At 46.1% G+C, this 23,872-nt stretch overlaps 1 protein-coding gene across 2 annotated transcripts in view; it reads left to right on the top strand.

Annotated features, from left to right (window-relative positions):
- PDE8A (phosphodiesterase 8A) overlaps positions 1–23,872 on the top strand; it is a 156,689-nt gene that overhangs the window by 57,544 nt on the left and 75,273 nt on the right. For both annotated transcript variants that reach the window (XM_058736464.1, XM_058736463.1), the window contains exons 2-3: positions 15,588–15,644; positions 17,307–17,497. In XM_058736464.1, the coding sequence (XP_058592447.1) occupies positions 15,588–15,644; positions 17,307–17,497 (248 nt within the window). The remainder of the gene's footprint in view (positions 1–15,587; positions 15,645–17,306; positions 17,498–23,872) is intronic.

Genomic DNA, 23,872 nt, shown 5'->3' with positions numbered 1-23,872 from the left:
GACCCTGGAATGCCCTGTCAGAGCCGGGCTTTATCTAGGGCAGCGTGGGTCCCCTGAAGGGTTTACATGTACTTTATTTGTGGACCACACATTCACTCCTTTTGAAATTTACCATTCTGATGTTTTTGTGGCTTTCGATTAATAATTTCATGGATTCCTCACTCCCTGCCCGCCCCCCCCCCCCCCCCCCCACTATACAGCTTACCTGTTGAATTCAGGCCATAGTGACAGAAGGTAGACAGAACTGACTTTTGTCTTCTTGTTCAGATCCTTAATACAAGAGAATGTTTATAATAGTTGTGAAGTGAGCAGAAAGCTGTTTTGAAATGTTTTATGTTCTTTACGGCCAGTATTTTTGTACATCCTGTAGAAATATGTCATTCCCCATATATTTTTCAGGCGCTTGTGAAATTTAGGGTGTATGAATTCCTTTTTGGGACTTGTGTGGACGTCTTCTCATTATTATTACTGAAGTAAAGAGGAAATGATATCAGCAGATGTGCGGAGCTTTTATTCACACTGAATACACTATTCATTTAGACAAAAAGATCATTTCTCAATTCAAATCGGAATATTCTAATTTAAGGCCTAAATCAGTTGTGTCATAATCTCTATGGAAACAAAGCTTTCTTCTGTGTGGCAGTTGCGTAAGTAACTCATTTCCCCTCGTAGATACACAAATTGTAGATGCAGATTCTTCTTTTTCCATTTTCTCTCAAGAACTCTCTTAAAATAGTAGAGACTTTCTCTCTCTCTCTCTCTCTCTCTTGCTCTCAAAAGTAAAAAAATAAAATAAAAACGTTTAAAAAAACAGAAGCGACTTGAGCCAGTGATCTTTGTTTATGTGGTTTGTAACATTTAAAATATCTGTTCAAATTTCCTGCTTACACGCCTTCTTTAAAAATTGCTGGAACCTAACAATCCTTGATGAGCTTGATTTCTTTTCCTAGCTGAATTCTGATTCAGAGGGTTGAATTATCCCGCCCAGTAGTTAGCATATTAGCATCAGCTGCGTGTGCAAGGCTCTCTCCATGTGGCTTGTCTTCAGGCATTCTTTATATATCGTAAGTATGAGTCGGTCATATGTTTTGTAAATACCTTCTCCCATTCTGTGTCTGACCTTTTCTTTTTTCTTTTTTTTTTTTTTAAGTTTATTTATTTTGAGAGAGAGAGAGAGAGAGAGAGAGTATAAGGGAGTATGAGCAGGGGAGGGGCAGAGAGAGAGAAAATGAGAGAGAACCCCAAGCAAGCTCCATCCTCCACACTGAGCTTGATGTGGGGCTGGATCTCATGACTGTGAGATCAAGACCTGAGCCGAAATCAAGAGTCAGGCCCTTAACCGACTGAGCCACCCAGGTATCCCTATGGCTGGCCTTTTCATTCCCTTACTAGGGTCTTTTGATGAACAGCAGTTCTTAATTTTAAAATGTAACTTATCAAGGTTTTCCTTTATGCTTAGTGCTGTTTATGCTTAAGAAATCCCTGCCTAAATCAAAAAGAATGAAATCTTGCCATTTGCAACTATGTGGATGGAACTGGAGGGTATGATGCTAAGTGAAATTAGTCAGAGAAAGACAAAAATCACGACTTCACTCATATGAGGACTTTAAGAGACAAGACAGATGAACATAGGGAAGGGAAACAAAAATAATATAAAAACAGGGAGGGGGACAAAACAGAAGAGACCCATAAATATGGAGAACAAACTGAGGGTTGCTGGAGGGGTTGTGGGAGGGGGGATGGGCTAAGTGGGTAAAGGGCATCAAGGAATCTACTCCTGAAATCATTGTTGCACTATATGCTAACTAATTTGGATGTAAATTTTAAAAAATTAAAAAAAAAAAAATCCCTGCCTACTCCCAAGGTTACTCTTTTTCTGTGGTTTGGTTATTTTTATGTTTCTCCACTCCATTTCCCTCCCTGCCTACTGTAGATCATCATTTTTATGTGCTTAGTATATGTTATTTCATTTTGTGTGTTGTTATAAAGTATGTATTGTTGTTATGTGCTTATTATATATTTTTAATTTTTGTAAATGGTATCGTATTACAGATCTCATTTTGTTTCTTTTTTTGCTTAGCGTATGTTTTTAAGATTCAGCATATTACTGTCTCCTGGTTAGATATACACATATTGCCTGCAACTCTGCTACTGTGCAGAACTCTGGACAAACTTCTTTGCACATATCCCTTACAGATCTTTGTTAATAGACCCCAAATTCTCACTTCTGGGTCATAGGGTATACAGGTACAGGCATTTTTGGCTTAACCTCAGTAATGGGTTCCTGAACATCACATGCTCTAAGTGAAAAGTTCAACTAGGAGCCATTACTTAACTCGTCTCAGTGGGAAACTTTGACAATTTGTTATAAGTCAACTCAAACCTCCAACCTGTTTCCTAAAGCATAATTGAGACTAACTGAAGCCCTTTACGCAATAATATTGTAACATGTTAGCACGTAAATGCTTAAAACATCGCTTTCTGATCACCAGATGTTGTGGGTATTGACAAGCGGCTGCTGTGGATGCAGTGATGAGAGCGGTTTGCCTGCCCTCCTGTACGACCCAGAGGAAGGCAGAGGAAGGCAGAGAGCGGCCGCGTGGAGGGTGGTGCTCGGAGGCCTCCTTTGCACAGCAGCTTCGGGAGATGCACGTCCCCTTTGCCACTCCGTGCTTTCCAGAATGCTTGTACGATTTGACTACTTGATGTTGTAAACGAGGGTATTTGGATTCTAACTTGAGACCTTCCTGCACATCATTTTGTTAAAAATGTATTGGACTTCCAGTTTCTGGATCTGCACATAAGGAGCTTGAGAATCACCGTTTTGTCCTAACGATAAGTAAAAAGCTGAAGAGACCGAAGAATCAACAACTCTTCTTTTTTTTTTTTTTTTTTTTTTATGTTTAATTATTTTTGAGAGAGAGAGCGCGAGCATGAGTGGGGAGGGGCAGAGAGAGAGGGAGACACAGAATCCAAAGCAGGCCCCAGCCTCCGAGCCGCCAGCACAGAGCCCAACGCGGGGCTCAAACCCATGAACCGCGAGATCATGGCCTGAGCCGAAGTCGGACGCTTAACTGAGCCACCCAGGCGCCCCATAGCTCTTTTTAAATCCATAAGGGAAGACACAGTGGCCCCAAGATTGGAGAGCCCGGAGAATACAAGGAGTCACTGCCTACCAGAGACTCAGGAATGGAAGCCACTCAGGAGTGCTGGGGTAGGAAAGCCTGGGCTGTAATCGGTAAATTGCTGGAGGCTTAATGCACCAACTCTGAGAGAAGTAGAACCTTTCGAGGGACCGTGACATGAGAGGAGGGCGCACAGTATTGTGAGGTTTGCCTCTGGGAGTTTTACAAGATTCCCATGGTGAATATCAGAAAGAAAATATGTTGTCTACAAGAAACTCCCTTTCAATACAAAGACACATACACATTAAATGGATAAAGATATGCCATGCTAACACTAATCAAAAGCAAACAAGTGCAGCTGCACTAATTTCAGACGGAGCAGACTTCCAAGTAAGGAAAGTTATCAGGGAGACAAAAGGACACCGCGTAACGATAAGCAAGTCAGCTCTCCAAGAAGACATAACAACCCTTTATACGTATGCCCCCAACAACAGAGCATCAAACCGAGTGAGACAGGAACCAATAGAACCGTAAGGAGAGATAGACGAGTTCACTATCGTAGTAAGGAACCTCAACACGCTTCTTTCAGAAATGGACCTATCCAGCAGGCGGAAAATCAGTTAAGGACGTAATGGAACTCAACACCACCATCAATCAACTGGATATAATTGACATCTACAGACGACTTCGTCTAACAGCAGAGTACATGTTTTTCCCCCACTCAAGCTCATATAGAGAGCATTCACCAAAATAGACCGTGTTCTGGGCCATTACACTGTAACAGATTTGGACGAATAGAAATCCTACAGTGTCTGCTTAGACCACATTGAAATTAAACTAGTAATAACAACGGTAACCAGAAAATCCCCATATATGTGGAGGTTACTCAACACACTTCTAAATAACACATGGGTCAAAGAAGATATCTCAAAAAGAAATTCAAAAATGAAAATTAAACACAGCTTATCAAGATTTGTGGGATACAGCAAAGCAGTGCTTAGAAATTTGTGGCGTTGAATGCATATACTAAAAAAGAAGATTGATCTAAACTTAGTAAACTAATGGGGCGCCTGGGTGGCTTAGTCGGTTAAGGGTCCAACGTTGGCTCAGGTCATGATCCTGCGGTCCGTGGGTTCGAGCCCCACGTCGAGCTCTGTGCTGACAGCTCAGAGCCTGGAGCCTGCTTCGGATTCTGGGTCTCCCTCTCTCTGCCCTTTCCCCGCTTGTGCTGTCTCTCTTGCTCTCAAAAATAAGTAAACATAAACATTTTTTTTTAAATTAGTAACTTAAGTTGCCACCTTAGGAAACTTGGGGGGAAAAGGAAGAGCAAGTTAAATCCAAAGTAAGCAGAAGAAATAATAAGAATTAAAACAGTAATTAGTGAAATTGAAATCAGTAGAGAAAAATTAATGAATCCAAAAGCTGGTTCTTTGAAAAGATCAGTAAGATTGATGAGTCAGGCTAGCTAAAAAAGAGAATAGACACAAATTCCTAATATCAGAAATAAAAGAGGGAACTTCACTACAGATCCCTTGGAGGTTAAAAGGGTAATAAAGAAATGCTGTGAACAATTCTGTGCCCACAGATATGACAACCTAGATGAAATGGACCAATTCCTTGAAAGACACAAACTGTCAAAACTCACACAAGAACTTGATGATCTGAACAGGCCTAGATCTCTTGAAGAAATCAAGTCAATCATTAATAGCCTTCCAAAACAGAAAGTACCAGGCCTATATGGCTTTACTAGTAAATTCTACCAAACATTTAAAGAAGAAATTATACTAATTCTTTACTATCTCTTTCAGAAGGTAGAAGCAGAGGGAATACTTCCTGACTCCTTCTGTGAGACCAGCATTACCTTGATATCAAAGCCAGATTACAAGGAAACTATAGACCAATATCTTTCATGAGCATAGATGTAAAAATTCTCAACAAAGTAGTAGCAAATCAAGTAAAAAAAAAAAAAAGTATCGAAAGAATTATATACCACAACCAAGTGGACTTTATCCTAGGTAAGCAAAGCTGGTGGTTAAACATTAGAAAATCAGTTAATGTAATCTAGCACATCAGTAGCCTAAAAAGGAAAAATTACATATCAATCATATCATAAATGCAATAAAAGCATCTGAAAGAATCATATCAATAAATGCAATAAAAGCATCTGAAAGAATCCAAAACTGATTCATGGTAAAAACAAAACAAAACTCTCAGTAAACTTGGAATCGAGGGGAACTTCCTCAACGTGGTAAGGAAACCCTGTAGCTCACATCATACTTAATGATGCAAAACTTGAAGCTTTCCTGCCAAGATCAGGGACAGGGCGATGATGTGTTGCCTCTCACCACTCCTTTTCAGCATCATACTGGGTGTTCTTGCTAATGCAGTGAGACGAGAAAAGGAAATAAAAGGGGTACAGTTGGGAAGGAAGACCTAAAACTTTGTTTCTAGATGACATCACTTATGTAGAAAATCCAAAACAGTCAACAGAAAAACTAGCTTTTGACAGACTTAATAAGTGATTGTAGCAAGGTGGCAGGATACAAGGTTAATTTAAGTCACTTGCTTTCCTGTATACTAACAACAAACAAGGAGAATTTGAAATTAAAAACAAATCATTTATATCAGTACCTCCCAAAAAACGAACAAAATATTTATTAGTATAAATCAAATACGTGTAGGATCTGTAGGAGGAAAACCACAACATTCTGATGAACAACATCACAGAAGGGCTAAATAAGTGGAGAGATATTCCATATTTGTGGGTAGGAAAACTCAGTATTGTCAAGATGTCAGTGTTTTCCAACTTGATCTATGGATTCAGTGCAATCCCAGTCAGCATCCCCAGCAAGTTACTTTATGGTTATTGGCAAACTGACTCTAATGTTTACATGGAGAGGCAAAAGACCCAGAATAGCCAGCACAATATTAAAGGAGAAGAACCAGGCTTGGTGACTGACAGTTCCCGACTTAAAGACTTACTGAAAGTTACAGTAATTGAGACACTGGGGTATTGGTGGAAAAAAATAGATCAGTGGATCAGAATAGAGAGACCGGAAATGGACCCACATAAATAGAGTCACCTGGTCTTTGACAAAGGAGCAAAGGCAGTACAATGGAACAATGATAGTCGCTTCAATATATGATGCTAGAACAATTGCACATCCACGTGCAAAATAATGAATTTAGAGACCCACCTTATTTGCTTCACAAAAATCAACTCAAAATGAATTACAGACCTAAAAGCAAAATGTAAAACTATGAAACTTCTAGAGGCGAAAATCTGGATGACCTTGGGTGCGGTGATGCCTTTGTAGATACAACAGCAATGAATAGATAAAACATCCGTAAAAGAAATGATTGATAAACCGAACTTTATTAGAATTAAAAACTTCTGCCCAATGAAAGACAACATCAAGAGCTTTAAAAGATGAGCCACAGACTGGGAGAAAATATTTGCAAAAGATGTATCTGAGAAACCACTGTTGTCCAGAATATACAAAGAGCTTTAAAGAAACTCAACCGTAAGAAAGTTGAAAACATAGCAGCCAAACAAAAACATGCATAAGGATGTTTATAGTAGCTTCGTTCTTAATTGCTAAAACTTAGAAGCCACCAAGATGTCCTTTAGTAGGTAAATGGATAAACGGATACATCAGACAGTGGAATGTTTTGCAGCACTAAAAAGGAATGAACTATTAAGCCATGAAAGGTGTGGAGGAACCTTAAATGCATTTACTAAGTGAAAGAAACCAATATGGAAAGGCTACATACTTGTATGATTCCAACTATATGACAGTCTGGAAAAAAGCTAAACTCTGGAGACAAAAAATTAAGTGGTGGCTGGAGGTGGGAGAGATGAATAGGCAGGATTTTTAGGGCAGTGAAAACACTCCTTATGATATTATAACGATGGATGTATATCATTATACATTTGTTTGCATCCCAGAATGTACCACACCGAGGGAAGCCTAAGGTAATATACGGATTTGGGCTGATTATGATGTGTCAGTGTGGGTTAATCTTTGGTAAAAAAACAAAACAAAACAAACAACAACAAACTACCATTCTGGTGAGTGGTGGTGATGATGGGGAGGGAGGGCTATACATTATGAGGGTAAAGGATATTCCTTACTGTACCTGCTTTTTAGTTTTGATGTAAACATAAAACTGCTGTGGAAAAAAGTCTTAAAATGTATTGGGAGGATGTTTGGAGGATGTAAACATACGTTTTCCTATAGAAATACCAGGTAACTTGTGCTCAAGGTTTTGCCTTAAGACCCTCAAAAAGAGTATCCCTGGCAGAACACATCCTCCCTGGGAAACTTTGTCCTGGGCCGTCGCTGCTCTTTGCAGTGACAGGGGAGGCAGGGATTATCTGAAGCTTGGGGCCAAGGCCCCAGCCATCCTCCCCCCTCCAGCCCCCATCCCTAATCTTCTTGATCCGAGGCCTCCTCTGCCTCGGGGCTTCTTCACGTCCTCTGCTGATGTCAGACCTTTGCCCTGTACTTCCTCTCTGCCCTGGGCTTTCTCCTCTCAGACCCCAAGTTCGGTCTTCTTTGGGACATAAGGAAACAACTTCTCCCTTGATTTTTCAGTGCTGGTTATTTGCGGTTTAGAATTAGACATAATTGGTAGTGAAAGTATTCCAAAAAGAAGCTTTAAAGAACTCAGTGTTACTTATGAAAAACCGTGGAGGTCAGTGAAAATACTCGGGGAGCCCTGCGACAGGGCTCCTGTGGGAGATGGTGCCCCCAGCGGGGCCCGCGGACTGCGTCCAGAGGGTGTCCTGCTCTGATGTAGCAAGGCGGTCGGGCGGTCGGGCTCTGGCAGACTTTCTCGAGTTACCGTTCAGTCTGGAAACCCGCTTTCTGGCCAAAGCCACGTGGGTCGCCGCCACACCTGCTAAGGATCTCTTGGCTGCTGTAGAGCCAGCGCAGGGGGGCCGGGGCCTGTGCGGCCCCTTCCGCTAGCGCCGGTAGATGCCCGCTGTGGCGCACTTGACCGGGTCAAGTCCTCCTTTCGTCCTCACGGACACGGTTTTCTGGGCGAGGCTGAGCGGAGTGGAGAAACTTGCCTGAAGACACACAGCTTCTCAGGGGCCAGGGGCCAGAGTGTAACCCCCCATCTGTCCAACCTCGGGAACACTGGTCATGGGGACTGTTTGGGTGATTCTGCACAATCCGTTCTATCATGGGCGTGGTCGTTGTCAGCGTAGTCCCATCGGGTATCTTCGAGGTGCATCGGCTGACCCCGGAAAGCCTCGGAAAGCCGTCCGGGTGCCAGCAGCAGTCAGCAGGTGTGCGGGCAGCCGGGAGCCTCCTGAACGAGGCTCGCTGTCATCTGTGCAGCATGTGACATGGACACCAGCGATAAACGTAACACCCCCACCCAGTGAGAGGCAGGATGCTCATTTGTTAACTTACAGCCAGGAATACTTCTTGTCCGTGCCCGGATCATCTATACCCGCTGGATTCCGTTTTTCTCCTGGAGGGAGTTCTGAGCCTCTGGCTCCCCTGCCCCGGCAGCCTGTCACCCCCTTCTCATTCTGACAGGATGATGCTCAAGTGATCGGCTCCTCTTTTCTGAGGGGTGGAGGAGAGGTGGGTCCTCAGCCTCCGAGCTGTGACACCTCAGATGGCCGAGTTGGGATGTGAGGATTCTTACGTTTCAGGGACACATTTAAAAAAAAAAAAAAAAAAGCTTAAGGTTGGGTTATCTTACAATTGGCTGTTCTCATTTTTTCTGTTCAATTTTCTCGTTTCACCTTCAGAGGCAGTGTTCCTTCAGGGTTTGGGGAAAACCTTTATTTGTCCGTTGTTCCGAGTACATGAGTATGATATTTAAGACGTAGGTTCTATTTCTTACATTATTTCAAGGCAGCGTGAAGTTAATGGTTCTTATTAGAGATTACCTTAGTGCTCTGAAAGAAACTGGCTCTTTGGAAAAATGCAGTTTTAAAAACGTCTTTCAGGGGCGCCTGGGTGGTTCAGTCACTTAAGTGTCCGACTCTTGAGTTTGGCTCAGGTCGTGATCTCATGGTCGGCAGGATCAAGCCCCGCGCTTGAGAGCCTTCCTCTCTCTCTTCCCTCCTCCGTTAGCATGCACACACATGCGCGCTCTCTCTCTCTCTCTCTCTCTCTCAAATAACATCAAAAAAAAAAAAAAGAGAGTAAAAAGTGCCTTACATGTGTGCATGTGTGGCAACTTGTGGTTTCATAGCAAAAGCTCCTTGGAAAATCTTTTCTGTGGATCCTTTAGAACGTATTGGGCATTTCCTCACAGTCAGGCATTACGTTAAACTCTTTAAATAGTTCACTTAATCCAGACACCATTTTTTGCTGAACAATATGGGTTTGGGAAAAAAGGACCCCCGAACAGTTTTGCCCTGGCGTGTGACTTGATTTTAGCATTCAGATGGGGAAACATAAAAGGCCCCTTGTAAATATTTGCCGTTTAAGTTGACTGAAGGGACAATTAAGAACAGGTAAGGAGAGAAAAAAGAGACACAAACAGTTGGGATAGATGTGGAGCCTTTGGGCCGCTCTCGGAGTACCTGGGAGAGCAGTCAGGAGCTCCGCTTCGGGGTAGGTCCTGGTGCCATCTTGTGGGTGGATCTGGAAAGGACCAAGCCGGCCCACACCAGCTTCTACCAGGATGCCTTGCATAACCCCAAATTTCCACGCAACAGTGAAATAAAACTGCAAGTCAGATACCAGAACTCTGGTCTGGGGGCCAGTAGATTTGATTACGTCCTGTCCGTCAGGGGGTCCTGATCACCCTTCCTCCCAAACAGCCCAAATCCACGTACTCGTCTCCATGGCAACTCCTGGGCCAGGCTGCCGTCCTCTCTCACTTGGACTGTGGAAGCCTCCTCACTGGTCTCCTTGCCTTTGCTGTCACCTTCGCATTGTCCATTCCCCACCGGGGATCTGTTTAAAAGCTAAAGGGGATCCGTTTAAAGAGGCCTATTTAAAAAATAAAAATTAGAGGGGGACACCTGGGTGGCTCAGTCGGTTGGGCAGCCGACTTCAGCTCAGGTCATGATCTCATCATCCATGGGTTCAAGCCCCGCATCAGGCTCTGTGTGCTGACAGCTCGGAGCCTGGAGCCGGCTTCAGATTCTGGGTCTCCCTCTCTCTCTCTGCCCCTCCCCTGCTCACGCTCTGTCTCTCTCAAAAATAAACATTAAAAAAATTTTTTTTAATAAAGATAAAAATTAGATCCTATCATTTCCTTGTATAAAACTCCCTAGTGCTTTTTATGAAATTCAGGATAAAACCCAAGTTTCTTGTCCTGGCTTCGAAAGCTCTACATCTTTTGGCTCCTGCCTAGCCACGACCTCATCTCCTCCCTCTTCCCTGTCCTTTCCTCGAATGCTCCCCGTTCCCACCGTGGGTCCCATGCACCCCGTGTTCCTCTGTCTGGCACTCCTTCCCCTGTTCCTCGAATGTCTGGCTCCTTTATCATGCAGATCTCCTATTCCACATTGCTGCCACAGAGAGGCCTTCCTGGACTCTGATTCAAAATAGCACCCCAGTTACTCTCCATCACATCTTCCCCTGGTAGGTAGAGACACTGTCTGTCTTGTTCTCAGTTGGATGTTGAATGCCTGGGAAACCATGGGCGAATGCTGATTTCTGGGTTCTTGGTCTTATTTCTCTAGATCTAGGCTAGGGTCGGGTGATTTTAGGCCTTCCCCAGTGGAGCACGAAAAGACCACAGGAATCCAGTCCCTGTGAATTGGGACTTGTTCTCACCATTGTCACTCACCGACTGTTTCACCACACTGCACTGAGCTTTAGTTTTTCATCAATGAGATGGAGTTAACGAGCTTGCCTGACTCATAGAGCAAGGACTAAATTGGATTTAAATAGGATTGGAAGCGGAGTATTGAGCACGTAATAGGCTCCCTCTTTCTCTATTAAAACTCTACTATGTTGTCATTGTGTACACTTGCCTCTTCTCCTACTCAAGGCCAGGGGTGGGCACTTCTTTGCGCTCCCAGCATCTAGCTCTGTGTTTGGCTTAAAGCACAATAGTAGGTAATCCACAGATGTCTGGATTAATTTTGACTCTTCCCCCCCCCCCCCCCCCCCCCCCAAGAACTGGTGTCTCCTGACTCTTGCCTAGGTTGTGTTCTTTCGACCAAAAGAACTGGGCACTCTTTGCCCAGAGAAAGAAAGACAAGAGGGCCAGCCAAAGTACAGGGAAAGTCTGGAGGGATAGGCTGGTTGAGGGCAAACTCTTGATTTATGTCTGTGCTGTATAGTTCCTAGGTTTGTATACAATCAATATAAGTTGATCTCAGCATTCACTTTGTTTCTAATAAAGGGAATGTAGGAAAAAGATCACACGATTCTTTTGTGGCTCCTAGTACTCATTAGGCTTTCATAAAAAATCCTTCCTTCCTTGATGTCCCCTCATGAAATAAAGTATGCATGAAAATATTCTGAAAACTGGAAGTGCTGTGTTACATATACATGTGTATGTAGAAACTAGTATGACTGATTTCTAGATAAATGATTGATTCAGAAAGATGAGCTGTTGAGTAAGCATTCATTCAAAAAGATTTCTTAAATGCCTACCATGTGCCAGGGACTCTTTTGGGTGTTGGAAGTACAGCAGTGAATAAAGCAGATAAATCCCTGTAGATAGATCTTACATTCTAGTGGGAGAGACAAAATAAAGAGGATAAATAGTATATGAAGTTTTGCAAATGACAATTAAGAGCTACAGAGGGAAAAAAAAAAAAAAAGCAGGCAAGGGATAGGGAGGGTTGGGGGAACAGAAATTTTAGGCTGGTTAGTATCATGTATCTCTTTTCTTTCCCACTCCCACCCATGATCCAGATTCCTAACCCTAGTTTGGCCTTCTGCTGTCACTTGTTTTCTTGTTCGGTTGTGTTTTTTTAATTTTTTAAATGTTTGTTTATTTTTGAGAGTGAGAGAGACAGAGAGCATGAGCCGGGGAAGGGGAGAGAGACAGGGAGACACAGAATCCGAAGCAGGCTCCAGGCTCTGAGCTCCAGACAGAGCCCAGCGTGGGGCTCTAGCTCACGAACTGCTAGATTATGACCTGAGCTGAAGTCAGACACTTAACCAACTGAGTCACCCAGGTGCCCCTTGCTGTCACTTGTGAATGTTCGGTCAGTTAGGCAAACAAAAGAAATCTGATAGGTGGTTTGTCAAAATTTCTAATTATTTATTTCATGTTTCTGTCAGCCATATTTACAAATGTTACCTTATTAAAATACAAATAGACTTTTTACCATCTCTCTTTAATAATAAATATTAATAAATACATAAATATTTAAAAATCCAGAAGACTAAACAATTTGTACGATTACCAGTAGCAGCCAGTGAATATACTCTTATTTCTATATTGTCTAAAGATAACAATTGCTTTTGAAGCTGAAAGATTAAATCAAACCTGTGATATTAAAATTGATTTAAAAATGACTGTTCCCTTTTAAAATACTAACGTGCACAATAAATTATTATTAAAAGGGTTGCGACTTTGAAGCGTTAGGTCAGTTTGATCGTGATTTTCATGCACGAAAAAAGGAGGAATACAAGAATTCTATAGTTCTGATCCCCTTTTCCAGAGCAGTTGGGAAGTTGTTTACTTTTTAAGGGCTCACTGCTGACGTCTGCTCACTGAGTAATGTCATCACATTTCCTGGTGGTGGTTATTTTGGGGGGGTGGGGGGTAGTGGTAAGTAGTTGTCCAGCTCTGCTGGGACACTGCTCAACAGAGGTCCTGAGAGCCGGATATATCCCGTAGACAGGATGTAAGGTTAAAATGCAATCTAGTTAAGTAAATAAAGTAAGTGTTCAGTGGTCAAATAGAGCTGCTGAAACATTAATGCTTTAAAATGGTATCGGTAAAATCATGTTGAGGCAAAATTAATAGTCTTTTAAAAACCTATAACTTCTTTTATTTCTTAAAATTAATGCAGTGGTGTGTTATTTTTATAAGTTGAGATCATAAAGTTACACTGTCCTTTGTGAAAGTTATTTCATAACCCACTTTTGGTCTGGACCGTGTGCTCAGAGTTGTTTTCCTGGGAAGGACGAGGCTTTGTCCTGAGCCGTTCACACTTTTTATCCTGCGTCTCAGCTTGTCACCAACACTAGATGCACATATACATGGATTTTTTAAAACTTGCTAGTCGCTAACATTTTTAAATTTTTATGAATTACTACCTTCAACTTAATTTTTCTCCTCCTGGTTTCCTTCAGTTCGTATTGTTGACTTTCTCAAACTTAGTGATTTGAAAGCTTGGTATATTTACTTCATTCTTGTTTCATGACAAAAGAATTTAAGGCTACGAGTCTTGCCTCTGAGTAAAATGTAGCAGTGTCATGTAAGTTTTCATTACGTGATAGTCTCATTTTTATTATTTTCCAGGTACTCTATATGTATAGTTTGCATTTCTCTCTCAGACCCAGCAATTACAAGTTAATGTGTAAAAAATTTTCAGGGTGGGGGTATTTGTCGCTTTTGTTTAAACTTAATGTTTTTAATTTCTGGTTTGGTTGCATTATGGCTGAAGAGTAAAAGCTGTACCATTTTTACTTTTAGGAATATGTTTCAAGGTTTTCTCTGTGACCTAGAATATCATATGTTTTTATGCTATTCACAAATGTTTTCCTTCTCCCCTTTCAGACTTTCTTTTTTATCTCCTGGATCCTTCATAGCCAGTTTCATAAGTGTCCTCTGTCAGAGGCTACAGGTCCCAATTCAGGTCAAGGACACAAGTGCTGCCTGCGATGGCAGCAGCGTGCCTGCTGTTGTGAGGGGGCTGCTTTCTCCTCTGAAACTGCCCCCCATACTATAGAAAATCAGCGAAAATGATTTCTCTTCTCTTTTTCCTGTCATCTTCTTCCTTCTTGTATTTTCCAAGCAGTAGGTCCGTATCATTCCTTGTTCTTTCATTCATTCGTTCCTTTAAACTTTGTAAAAACCAGCAAGAAACTCATCAGATTGGTCTCTCTCGGTGCCTCTTGCTTTCCTTCTCGGTGCACCGAGGGAGTATGAGGATTTAGACCAGACCTCTCTTTTAAGACTCTCCTGGCCCTCTGGGATCACGTCTCAAGACGTCTGGTTTCAGTACCCAGCTGTGCCCCTCACTGACAGGCTGGCCTGCAGGAGGATAGGCGGTGCCGTGGGAGGTCTGTTCTCCTCGGCCTTCCGCCCTGTCACAGAATCCCCCTCAATCTTAGTCTGCAGTAATGGCGGCCCTCATTCTTCTTAGGCCTTCTGAGAGATGAAATTATTATGAAGCAAATCAGACACTAAGCTGGTGTCCCATGACTGGTAGACATCAGCTTTTAGCAGTGAAAAATAAACATGGACCCCCCCCCCCCCCCCACCACCACTGAGCAGGATTTGTTCCATGTGTTTACTGTAGGGCAGATCACCACCTGAGGGGAGAGACTGGAGGTGGGCAGTCAGGTAGGAAATACCTTGCGGGAAGGCTCCTACATCTTGGTCTTCCACTGCAGATTTTTTTTTTTTTTCCTGTGGAATCATACCATCACCCGGAGGCCTGGTGATCCCCCAGTACGTACAGTGTTTCTGGAAATGTGTATCCTCTGGGTAGCAAGTCAGTGCCAGCGTCCGTCACTTGGGGCTGTATTTCAGCCCCACGTTCCTGCTCCCTTGGGCTCCTTCATGAGGTGCGCGGACTGCCCGAACCTTCCAGGGGCCCTGGGTTTGCAGCGAAATCGCGGCTGCCACTTGCTGACTGGGTGGCCTTAAACAAGGTACTTGGAACCTCGGTTTTGCAGCTGCAAACCTCACTGTGTTACGGTGAAGATTCAGCGAGATGACGGATGCTCAGCTCTGGGCGGTAACACCCAGGATAAGCCCTTCCGTTGGCGCTGTGATGGTCGTGACTCATTGGGGTTTGGTTGTGACATTTATCTTTGTGCGGTCTCGTTCTCAGTTCTCAAATAGATAAGCAATTATTGATGAGCGCTCTGCTCCCTGTAAAACCCAAGTGTCGACTGCTTCTCAACCGGGTTTCCTCGGCTCTGCTGTCGCACGGTTCTAACAGCTGGATTTCACTTTCTTTGTGCCATTTTGGATGTAAGATTTCATTGTCCATCAGGGGAAAGATAGAAGGAGACACTGTTCGTTCAGTGTCTCATTTGGGGGGGGACCTTTGTATTGGAAACTCATTTCATCTTTGTAACAAGCGAGAAATTGAGCCCGAGGAAGGTTGAGTCAATCACTTAGAATCACACGCAGCTAGGAAAAGAGCCAGGCTCAGACTCCTGTTACCTCTCCCTCCATACTCCTGCACCTTTCCTGGGCTTTATAAGCCAGTCCCTGGGAATCTGCCTAACAACTATTGAATTTATGTAATTTTTTCTCTGGAGTAGAAATTTTGCTTTCATCTGTGGCACTTACCTTTAAAACAATCTTTTTAAAAAGCACATCTTTTTCTTACAGGTAGCCATTGCTGACGTGCAGTTTGGCCCCATGAGATTTCATCCAGATCAACTCCAGGTAGAAAGAAACCATGCCGTGCCCTAAACATACTGATTTTCTCCAAAGAGGGGGGAGGGCCGAGGGCCTAACGTTGAAAATAGTTTCCTATTTTAGATAATGGTATTGGTTCAACACTAAATTTCCTAAACCTGATCATAGTACTCTAGTCATAGAAGAGAATGTCCTTTTCTTAGAAACACGCATTGAGGTATTTAGAGAGGACGAGATGTCTGCCACCTACTTTGAAAGGTTCAGCAATAAAAGAATGCGCCTCGTTGTGGGGGGTGGGGAGCAAAGGGGGCAAAGCGTTAACTTTCTGTCAGAAAGTATCTATGAATTATCAAATCCAAAATGTTAGACAAAATCACCGGTTGAAATTGAGCTCCAGAGTTACCTGATGCGTCTGTCGCACAAACCGTGTTCACCGTTAACATTTCTAAAACCTGTGCAAAGCTACTGGCAGGAATGTGCTCTTAGTTCTTTGCATTAGTGGTATTTGTGCCCTTGGGAAAACTTCGAGGAGCTAAGCCTTGGGGGACAGGGTTTCTGTCAGCCTTGTAGTGTCCTTCTCCCAGGCTGCCTCACCTCTACCTCACCACTGTCGCCCTCGTGAGCCCGTGTGGGTCTGAAGGGACAGAGTAGGGTGCTCCTGCACCAGACCCGGGGTGCGGGGGTGCCGGCAGGACGGGGGAGACGCAGCGGGCACGGGGACCACAAGCCGTCGTCCCGGGCAGAGGCGCAGTGCTGTCTGTTGCACCTCGTGCTGTTCCTGCGTCCCTTAACTGACAGTTTGTCCTTTGCTATCGATCACAACTTTATTACTTTTGTTATTGAAACGTCGCTGACCTATGGCGCACAACAGAGTGATTCAGCGTTTGTATCCATTCAGAAGTAGTGGGCACTGTGGCTGGCTACCGTGTGTCCCATATGTTGTTCTGGATTATTAACTGTATTCCCCCTGTGTCCGTCGTGTCCCGGGTCTTATGTATTTTATGACTGGAAGCTTTACCTTCTAATCCCTCTCCCCTAAGACAGATGTCATATGATTTCACTTACGTGTGGAATCTGAAAAACAAAACAAACCACCATCACCACCAAAAAGCAGAAGCAGGTTTATAGAGAACAATCTGGTGGTTTCCAGAGGGAAGGGAGGTTGAGGGGTTACCTGGTTGGTTGTGAGCTGTTATATTTTGAGCTACCTGAAGTCTCTTATCATCAAAGTAATTTTTTTTTAACTTGGAGGAATTACATAAACCCTTGAGTCAGAACGTTTAATTACATTATTTAAAGTTTTAAGTATCTAAAAGTTTGACTGAAATATTAGTCTTTGTCATTTAAGGACTTGTCTAGGTAATTTACTATTAACTAAAATAAGTATTTGTGTTTTCATTGAAGTAGTTTCAGGATAAAATGCTTAATCAAGCTTTTGTTGAATTCTGCCAGTGGGCTTATTCGCTAAAGAATAAGTATAGGGCCCATGCAGTTGGACGTCCAGACAAAAGCAGCTCAAATAGCACTAATTTCGGTCCCTGAGTTACCTGGACGAAGATTTCTATCAACAGATGATGTTCACATCTGTGTGCTTGCCGTCCGGGCCCCGGGAGCTTTCTGTGGCGTGTTAAGAAATGACAGTTCTAACAACTTGTTTTTTTAAAAAGTGTTCGCACTTTTTTGATTCAGGTACTTTTAGTGTTTACCAAAGAAGATAACCAGTGTAATGGATTCTGCAGGGCGTGTGAAAAAGCAGGGTTTAAGTGCACAGTTACCAAGGAGGCCCAGGCTGTCCTTGCCTGTTTCCTGGACAAGCATCACGACATCATCATCATAGACCACAGAAACCCCCGACAGCTGGACGCGGAGGCCCTGTGCAGGTGAGCATGGGACCCAGGGACCCAGGCCCGAGTAGCCCCCCGGCACATGGGATGGTGAGCGCAGCACGTAATACGCTAGCTTGAATTCATGGCCTTTCGGGTGGCCTTCCACACATGTAAAATAAGACATAAGGATGAGGACATCATTATTTCTGGGACGGATCTTCCTCTGTTTTGTTTCCTTTTACTTTGCTTTGCTTAAAATAGCAAAACAGAATTGAATGAAAACCGTCAAGGGTTAAGATGAAACCCCCTCTGCAGTTAACCACAACCGTCACCTGCACGTTACTGCAACGGGGGCTCATAAAATTTCCCCGACGTTTTTAAGTTGTGAAAACTGTGAAAATTGCCTTCTAATGTTAGGTGAATGTGCCTTGTTTATAATACTTGCACAACATCAAACATGCGAACTGGGTTGCTCAATAGGAGGTTTTAGAGAAGCACAGATCGTCACGTGTATGTGACTCTACAAAGCTCCCCCCCCCCGCCCCCCCCCCCCCCCATCCAGCTTCCGCTGGGGGATTAGGGCTTCCTGGGGAAAGCTCTGAGCTTCAGAAGCTCTCCTTCCTGTTAGGCTCACCTTAATCCGTTTTGCCAGACTTCCCGCATTCGAGGGCAGGAATTGTCTTCTCTGGTTGGACTATGTCCTCCTCACGGTGTGGTTTCGTGTTCCGGCCCCATCCAGGGTGCTCCCTCGGGGTACCCTCTTCCAAGCAGTACCTCTGGTAAGCATGGCTCCAGCACTGACCAGCCCACACCAGGTTCGGGTGGACCAGTGGAGAGTGAGCGGAATAGCCATCTTCCCTGCTGTCCAGACAGCAGACGCTGACCACGTTCAGCAGACCACTGAGCACATTCCTTTCCTCATGGTTGTGTCACAGCCCTGCCCAAGAGTGTGAGCTTCAGGTTTCCCTTGCTAGCTGTGTTCTACCACGTCATCTCCCTCTTGTTGCCTGAGAGGGTGTGTGTGTGTGTGTGTGTGTGTGTGTGTGTGTGTGTGTGTGTGTGTGTGGTAGGGTGGGGGAGGAGCTTGTGCCATAGTTAGTGAATTTTCTAGAGGCACAAGCAGGACCTGATTTATTTCCCTGAGTCAATTTCATCTCGAGTCTGGTCCTACCTGATTTATCTCCCTTAAGATCATCCCTTTAAGAGAACCTGCCCACTGTGGAGTATTCCTTCAAGGAACTTTCCAGGCTGTCCCTCATGAACTTGTCCACTCGCGCTGTCTCCCTCCGCTGACATACACAGCTCACGAGACCTTAGCCCTGGCAGAGCTCCTGCCCTTCCTCCTGCTTTTGGGAGACCTAATCAGCACTGCCTGCGAAGGGTTTTTCACCAGTTGCCGACTTGTCTAAACGCCTGGCATTCATCTGTATCCCTCTACTGGGGAAATTTGGACCTCCTTACACTCCTTATCAGATGCTTTGCTGAAGGCCAAATATTCTGTGCCTGTGATATTTCTAAATCCACCGGTTGGGGAACCCTGCTTTGCAAGTCTTCTCAGTTCTGGGCATTATCTTTGGTATGAGAGCTACATAGGTAAATGAGCGGGGTCCTTGCCTCTGACGAGCTAACGTTCTGGTTTGCAGGGCTAGCGAGTGATTTCAGTACAGGCTTATAAGCGCCCACAAGGAGGTGTATACAGAGTGCTACAGGGCCTGTGTCAGGGAGAGCTTCACAGAGGATACTTGGGTTGAGTCCTGAAGGATGAGCAGGAGTTTTGAGAAGAAGAAAGAAAGGCAGAAAATAGAACCACTGTATGACCCAGCAATTGCACTACTCGGTATTTATCCAAAGGATACAAAAATGCTGATTCAAAGGGACACATGCACCCCAATGTTTACAGCAGCACTATCAACAATAGCCAAATTATGAAAGAGCCCAAATGTCCGTCGGCTGATAAATAGATAAAGAAGATGTGGTGTGTGTGTGTGTGTGTGTGTGTGTGTGTGTGTGTGTGTGTGTGTATACACACCCCTCCCCCCCCCACACACACACACTCTGGAATATTACTCAGCAATCAAAAAGAATGAAATCTTGCCATTTGCAACAACGTGGATTTAACTAGAATGTATTACGCTAAGTGAAATAAGTCGGTCAGAGAAAGACAAGTATCAGATTTCACTCACATGTGGAATTTAAGAAACAAAACAGATGAACACAGGGCAAGGGAAGGAAAACTAAGATAAAAACAGAGAGGGAGGCAAACCATAAGAGACTCTTAAATACAGAGAACAAACAGAGGGTTGCTAGAGGGGAGGGGGGAGGGGGATGGGCTAGATGGGGGATGGGCATCAAGGAGGACACCTGTTGGGAGGAGCGCTGGGTCCTAGCCCTGAAACCGATACTAACTTGAATTTAAACTTAAAAACAATTTTTAATTGTTAACTAACTTGAATTTAAACTTAAAAACAAACATTCCAGCTGGAGGGAGCCACATGTGTAGAAAGAGGCAGGTATACAGGGCTTCTCTGCTCAGTGCCCGATGGCTGCCGGGTCGGGCGGGTGTGGGACGTGGCTCCGGCCGAGGCTGGAGCAGCAGACAGGAGCCCCATCACGAGGGCCTTGGGTGCTGAGCCAAGGGCGCAGTCTTCCCCCACTAGGCAGTTGAGACACTGCCTCGGTCTGTGCAGGGGAGCGTCTAGAGCAGGTGGGAGATCCGGGCTGCCGGCTGGACGGGCAGCGTAGACGGGCAGAAGGCGCTGAGGCGCGTCGACCAGTTGTGAGGCTGTTGGTGGCGTCTTGTCCGCACCTGATTTCACTGCCTCCTCAGCCTCCTGTCCAGAAGCCCACGAAGGTAACAGATAAAAGCCGACCACAGCCGTTCAGACGCCGGAGTTCGGCTGATGGGTATGTCAGAAGCCGGAGAACAGAGGAGGCAGGGATTCTCTGTATGCCTCTTACCGCGGGGCCTAACGGAGAGGCCTGTCCTGCCCCGGGGACAGCTTGTGCCCACTCCAGCCTCCAAAGCCCAAGGCCACAGGGCCACACGGCCCTAAGGGAACGGGCGGTGGGGAGGCTCTGCTGAGCCTGGGGTGCTGGAGCTGCGCTGACAGACGGACCGACGGCTCTGCTCAGAGGGGCGCCACCGCATCTGGGAGCTGCTGGAGCCCCGCCTCCGGCCCCCCACTCCCTGCTGCCTCTTCATTCTTTCCTTTCTGCCTCCACCGGGAAACCCAAGACTGCGAGCCAAGGAGGCGGGCAGAGACGTGGGATTTTCTGCCGCGTCGTGAGGAGGGGCAGCGGCCTAGGGAGCGTGGGACCGGCCGTTCACGTGTCACAGCTTCACGACCGCACAGCGCTCCAGTTCACACGTTCGGTTAGAGGACGGACGAGGGCCAGTCGGGTCCACCCCGGGCGGCCAAGCAAGGCCTGCCTGCTGGCAGCGCCCTCGGAGCCCCGCGTGTGCTCCCCGGATCCCAGGAGGGCCACTCACGCCGAGGGCCTGGCCGAGGGGCGCAAGGGAGATTTCTGTGGCGCCCTCTGCTGCAGGCTCTCGGCCTGGGCTTGTATCACTTCCGTCCAAGGACGAACGAACAGGGTAAAGAAGCGGGGCCTGTAAAAAGCTGCCAAATAATGGTCGGGGAAAGAACAGCCTCAGAGACTGAGAACATGACTCGCCACGAGCAATTTGCAGAACCTTTCAGAAGACGTATGCCTGGTGCACTCAGAAGAAACGAAGAACTATTCTTTTGTGCCCCGGGAGCAGGGCTCTATAATGAAAGGGAAGATTTTATGAAGGGAGGTGAAGGAACTAAAGCTGGGCGTGGAAACCCAGCGTGCGTTAGGGGAATTAAATCCGTGTGGAGTGCCGGACGCCTCCTCGCCGTCTCCGGACTCCCCCTGGTCTGCGGCTCATGGTTACCGTCGTAAATGCCATTTTCAATCTGAGATTCGTTCCACGTGGCAGAGAGAACAGTGGCGAAGTACGAGTAATGGAGTTGTACTTGTGTCCAATTTAACTCCTCGAAGGGCTTAGCTGTATTCTTACGTTAAGCCTACTCTTTCCCGACAACAGAATTTCTAGCGTTGAGCTGGGCCTGTGGCTGCCTAGAAAATATGTGCATTCCCAAGCTTTTCCTGCGGCTGGCCAGTGGGAATGCCACGTGTATCCTCTGGAAGGTATCCTTCGAGGGAGAGTGCGTGCCCTTCTTCCTGCCGTCAGGAACGGGGAGGCTATGGCCCGAGCGCAGCATCCATCTTGGATCATGAGGATGGAACCGTGTGTAGGCGGTAATAGGGACACCTCGACAGAAGGAGCCAGCTGTCCAGTGCCACAGTGAGCCATCACAGCCCTGGACTGCCTACCTCCACACATCTTTTACGCGGGAGAAGACGCGTGTTGGAGTTTTCTCTTCCGCATAACCCAGTAAAATCCTAGTGATGCACCAGCTAGCCTGGTTTTGAGAGCCTCCCGGGGTGCTTGCTTGGTGTTTCAGAAGCTCGCGCTACAGACTCACGCTGTCTCTTTTTCCTGAGTTCTTGAGACCTGCCTTACTAATGTCTGGGCGTAAACGATGGTGTCAAGTCATTTCTTTCTTCATTTTCCGGAATTCTAAAGTCAAGGCTGTTATTTTTCAACCCAGATTCCTTGACGTTTCTATTTTCTAATCAGTTCTTCCTCCTTGTGGACCAGAAAAAGGCAAGAGTGCACGTATTTCATACAGTGTTAGCCCTCCTCAGCAGGTGTCAGCTTTCTTCCAGGTAAACGTGGTCTTCCCCTCTGCTTCGTCCTGAGCCCGTGCCCACCCTCGTTCCTGCATCCGGAGTAGGTTCCAGAACTACTTCCTGACTTCATCTGTACATTTACCTGCTTGCTATTTCTACCACTCACGTCCCTGTTTTTCTTCTAAAAAGGTGAGAGCCAGTTTGAGATGCCTGGCTACATACTTAAATTTGCCTTTTCTTTCTTGAAATCTTTGTGACGAGACAGAAATAGGAACACGAGTATAGTGTCCTAAGAAGTCACAGAAATACCATTCGTGAGTGCCTGTCTGTCCCTGTGTAAGATGAGTGATAGGTCAGTAGTAGGCCAGTTTTGAGAGGTGACCGTGGCCTTGACTGTGTGAGTGTCTGCTGTGCCGTCGCCCTTCCAGGCTTCTCCAGCCGTTCCATGGCCCCCTCTTCAGCAAGGCGAGCATGGCTGTTCTCCAGGCAGGGAGACCATGGTGGGACCGGGGACCGGCACCTGGGTGGCAGACCCTGTGGTGACCTGTCGAGGGGGCTCTTCGGGTAGAGCAGCCGTGTGGTGCCATTACAGTTGGCCTACTCTGGAGCGGACAGGCAGATGGAAGCTGGAGGAACAGAGTGGGCACTGCTAAAAGCAGAAATGTTGAGAGCTGCGAGCCACACGGCCCCCGAGAGAGACTGGCTTGTCCCTAGAGCTGCGTGTCCATCCCTGAGCCACTCCGTACCCACATGCAGTCTGCATCTGAGGTTGGGCTCAGCCTCCTCAACCTGAGTTCCTTGAGAAAATGAGGCCCCAGGGCCCTGGGGCAGGGCCGTGCAAGAGGGGACACGGCCACACCGTTCACTTCTGTATCGTCTCTGGCTGCTTTTGTGCCACAGGGGCAGTGTGGAGTGGTTGTGACAGAGTCTGCGTGGCTCACAGAGCCTAAGATACTTGCCATCTGGCCCTTTACAGAAAAAGTTTGCCAAACCGAGGTATCCACTGTGTATGCCTGGTTAACATCTCTGATGCTGCTGGAATGGCTACGTTATGGGCCATCGTTGGGAGAATTGAGAAAGTCACTCGAGTGGTTTTCTGTGTTCTGTGACCCGGGAGTGGTTCTGTTTCGTGAGCCAATGGAACGAGGTCCTGCAGTAAGTCGTGGCCGTTCTGTGTCCCATACTGCCCACGTTCTCTAGGAGGTCACCACGCCCGTGACGGGGCTGGGGCCACGTGGGAACGGTCCACTCTTCTGCTGAAGCCCCCGTCTGCTGTGAGTGTCTTCCTCCCAGCCCGGGGCCGCGTCCCCTCTGCCTGTGGCATCACGGCTCCTCTCCAGGGTCCCGCGTCCCCCAGGGTAGGGGAGCTCAGGGCTGGGGCACAGCCCAGCGCCTTCTCTCTTGGGCACGTTCATTCCACCCCGTCGTCTCCTCTCCTGGCTGGAGGGTGCATCCCAGGGAGGCTGCTTCTCCAGGAGGGGTGAGTGGGTCCTCCGGGGAGCCTTTTACTCTGGAGGTGGGGGGGGGGGGGTTTCGGTGGAGCAGCATTCCCTACTCTTCCTGACCAGTCCTCCATTCTTCTCTGTCTCTTCTTTCTGACGGATTCGGAGATCCTGCTACTTCTGAATTCTGCAGCTATCACTCTTGCCCACACTGTACCTAAGAACTCTCTGGAGGATGTAGGGAGCAGGCCTTTGGGCTTCGTCC

This window comes from Neofelis nebulosa, chromosome 7 (genome assembly GCF_028018385.1).
Source record: "Neofelis nebulosa isolate mNeoNeb1 chromosome 7, mNeoNeb1.pri, whole genome shotgun sequence".
Taxonomy (NCBI): Eukaryota; Metazoa; Chordata; class Mammalia; order Carnivora; family Felidae; genus Neofelis; species Neofelis nebulosa.
Note: the sequence above shows the minus strand (reverse complement) of the source record. Positions and strands in the feature narration are given on the sequence as shown.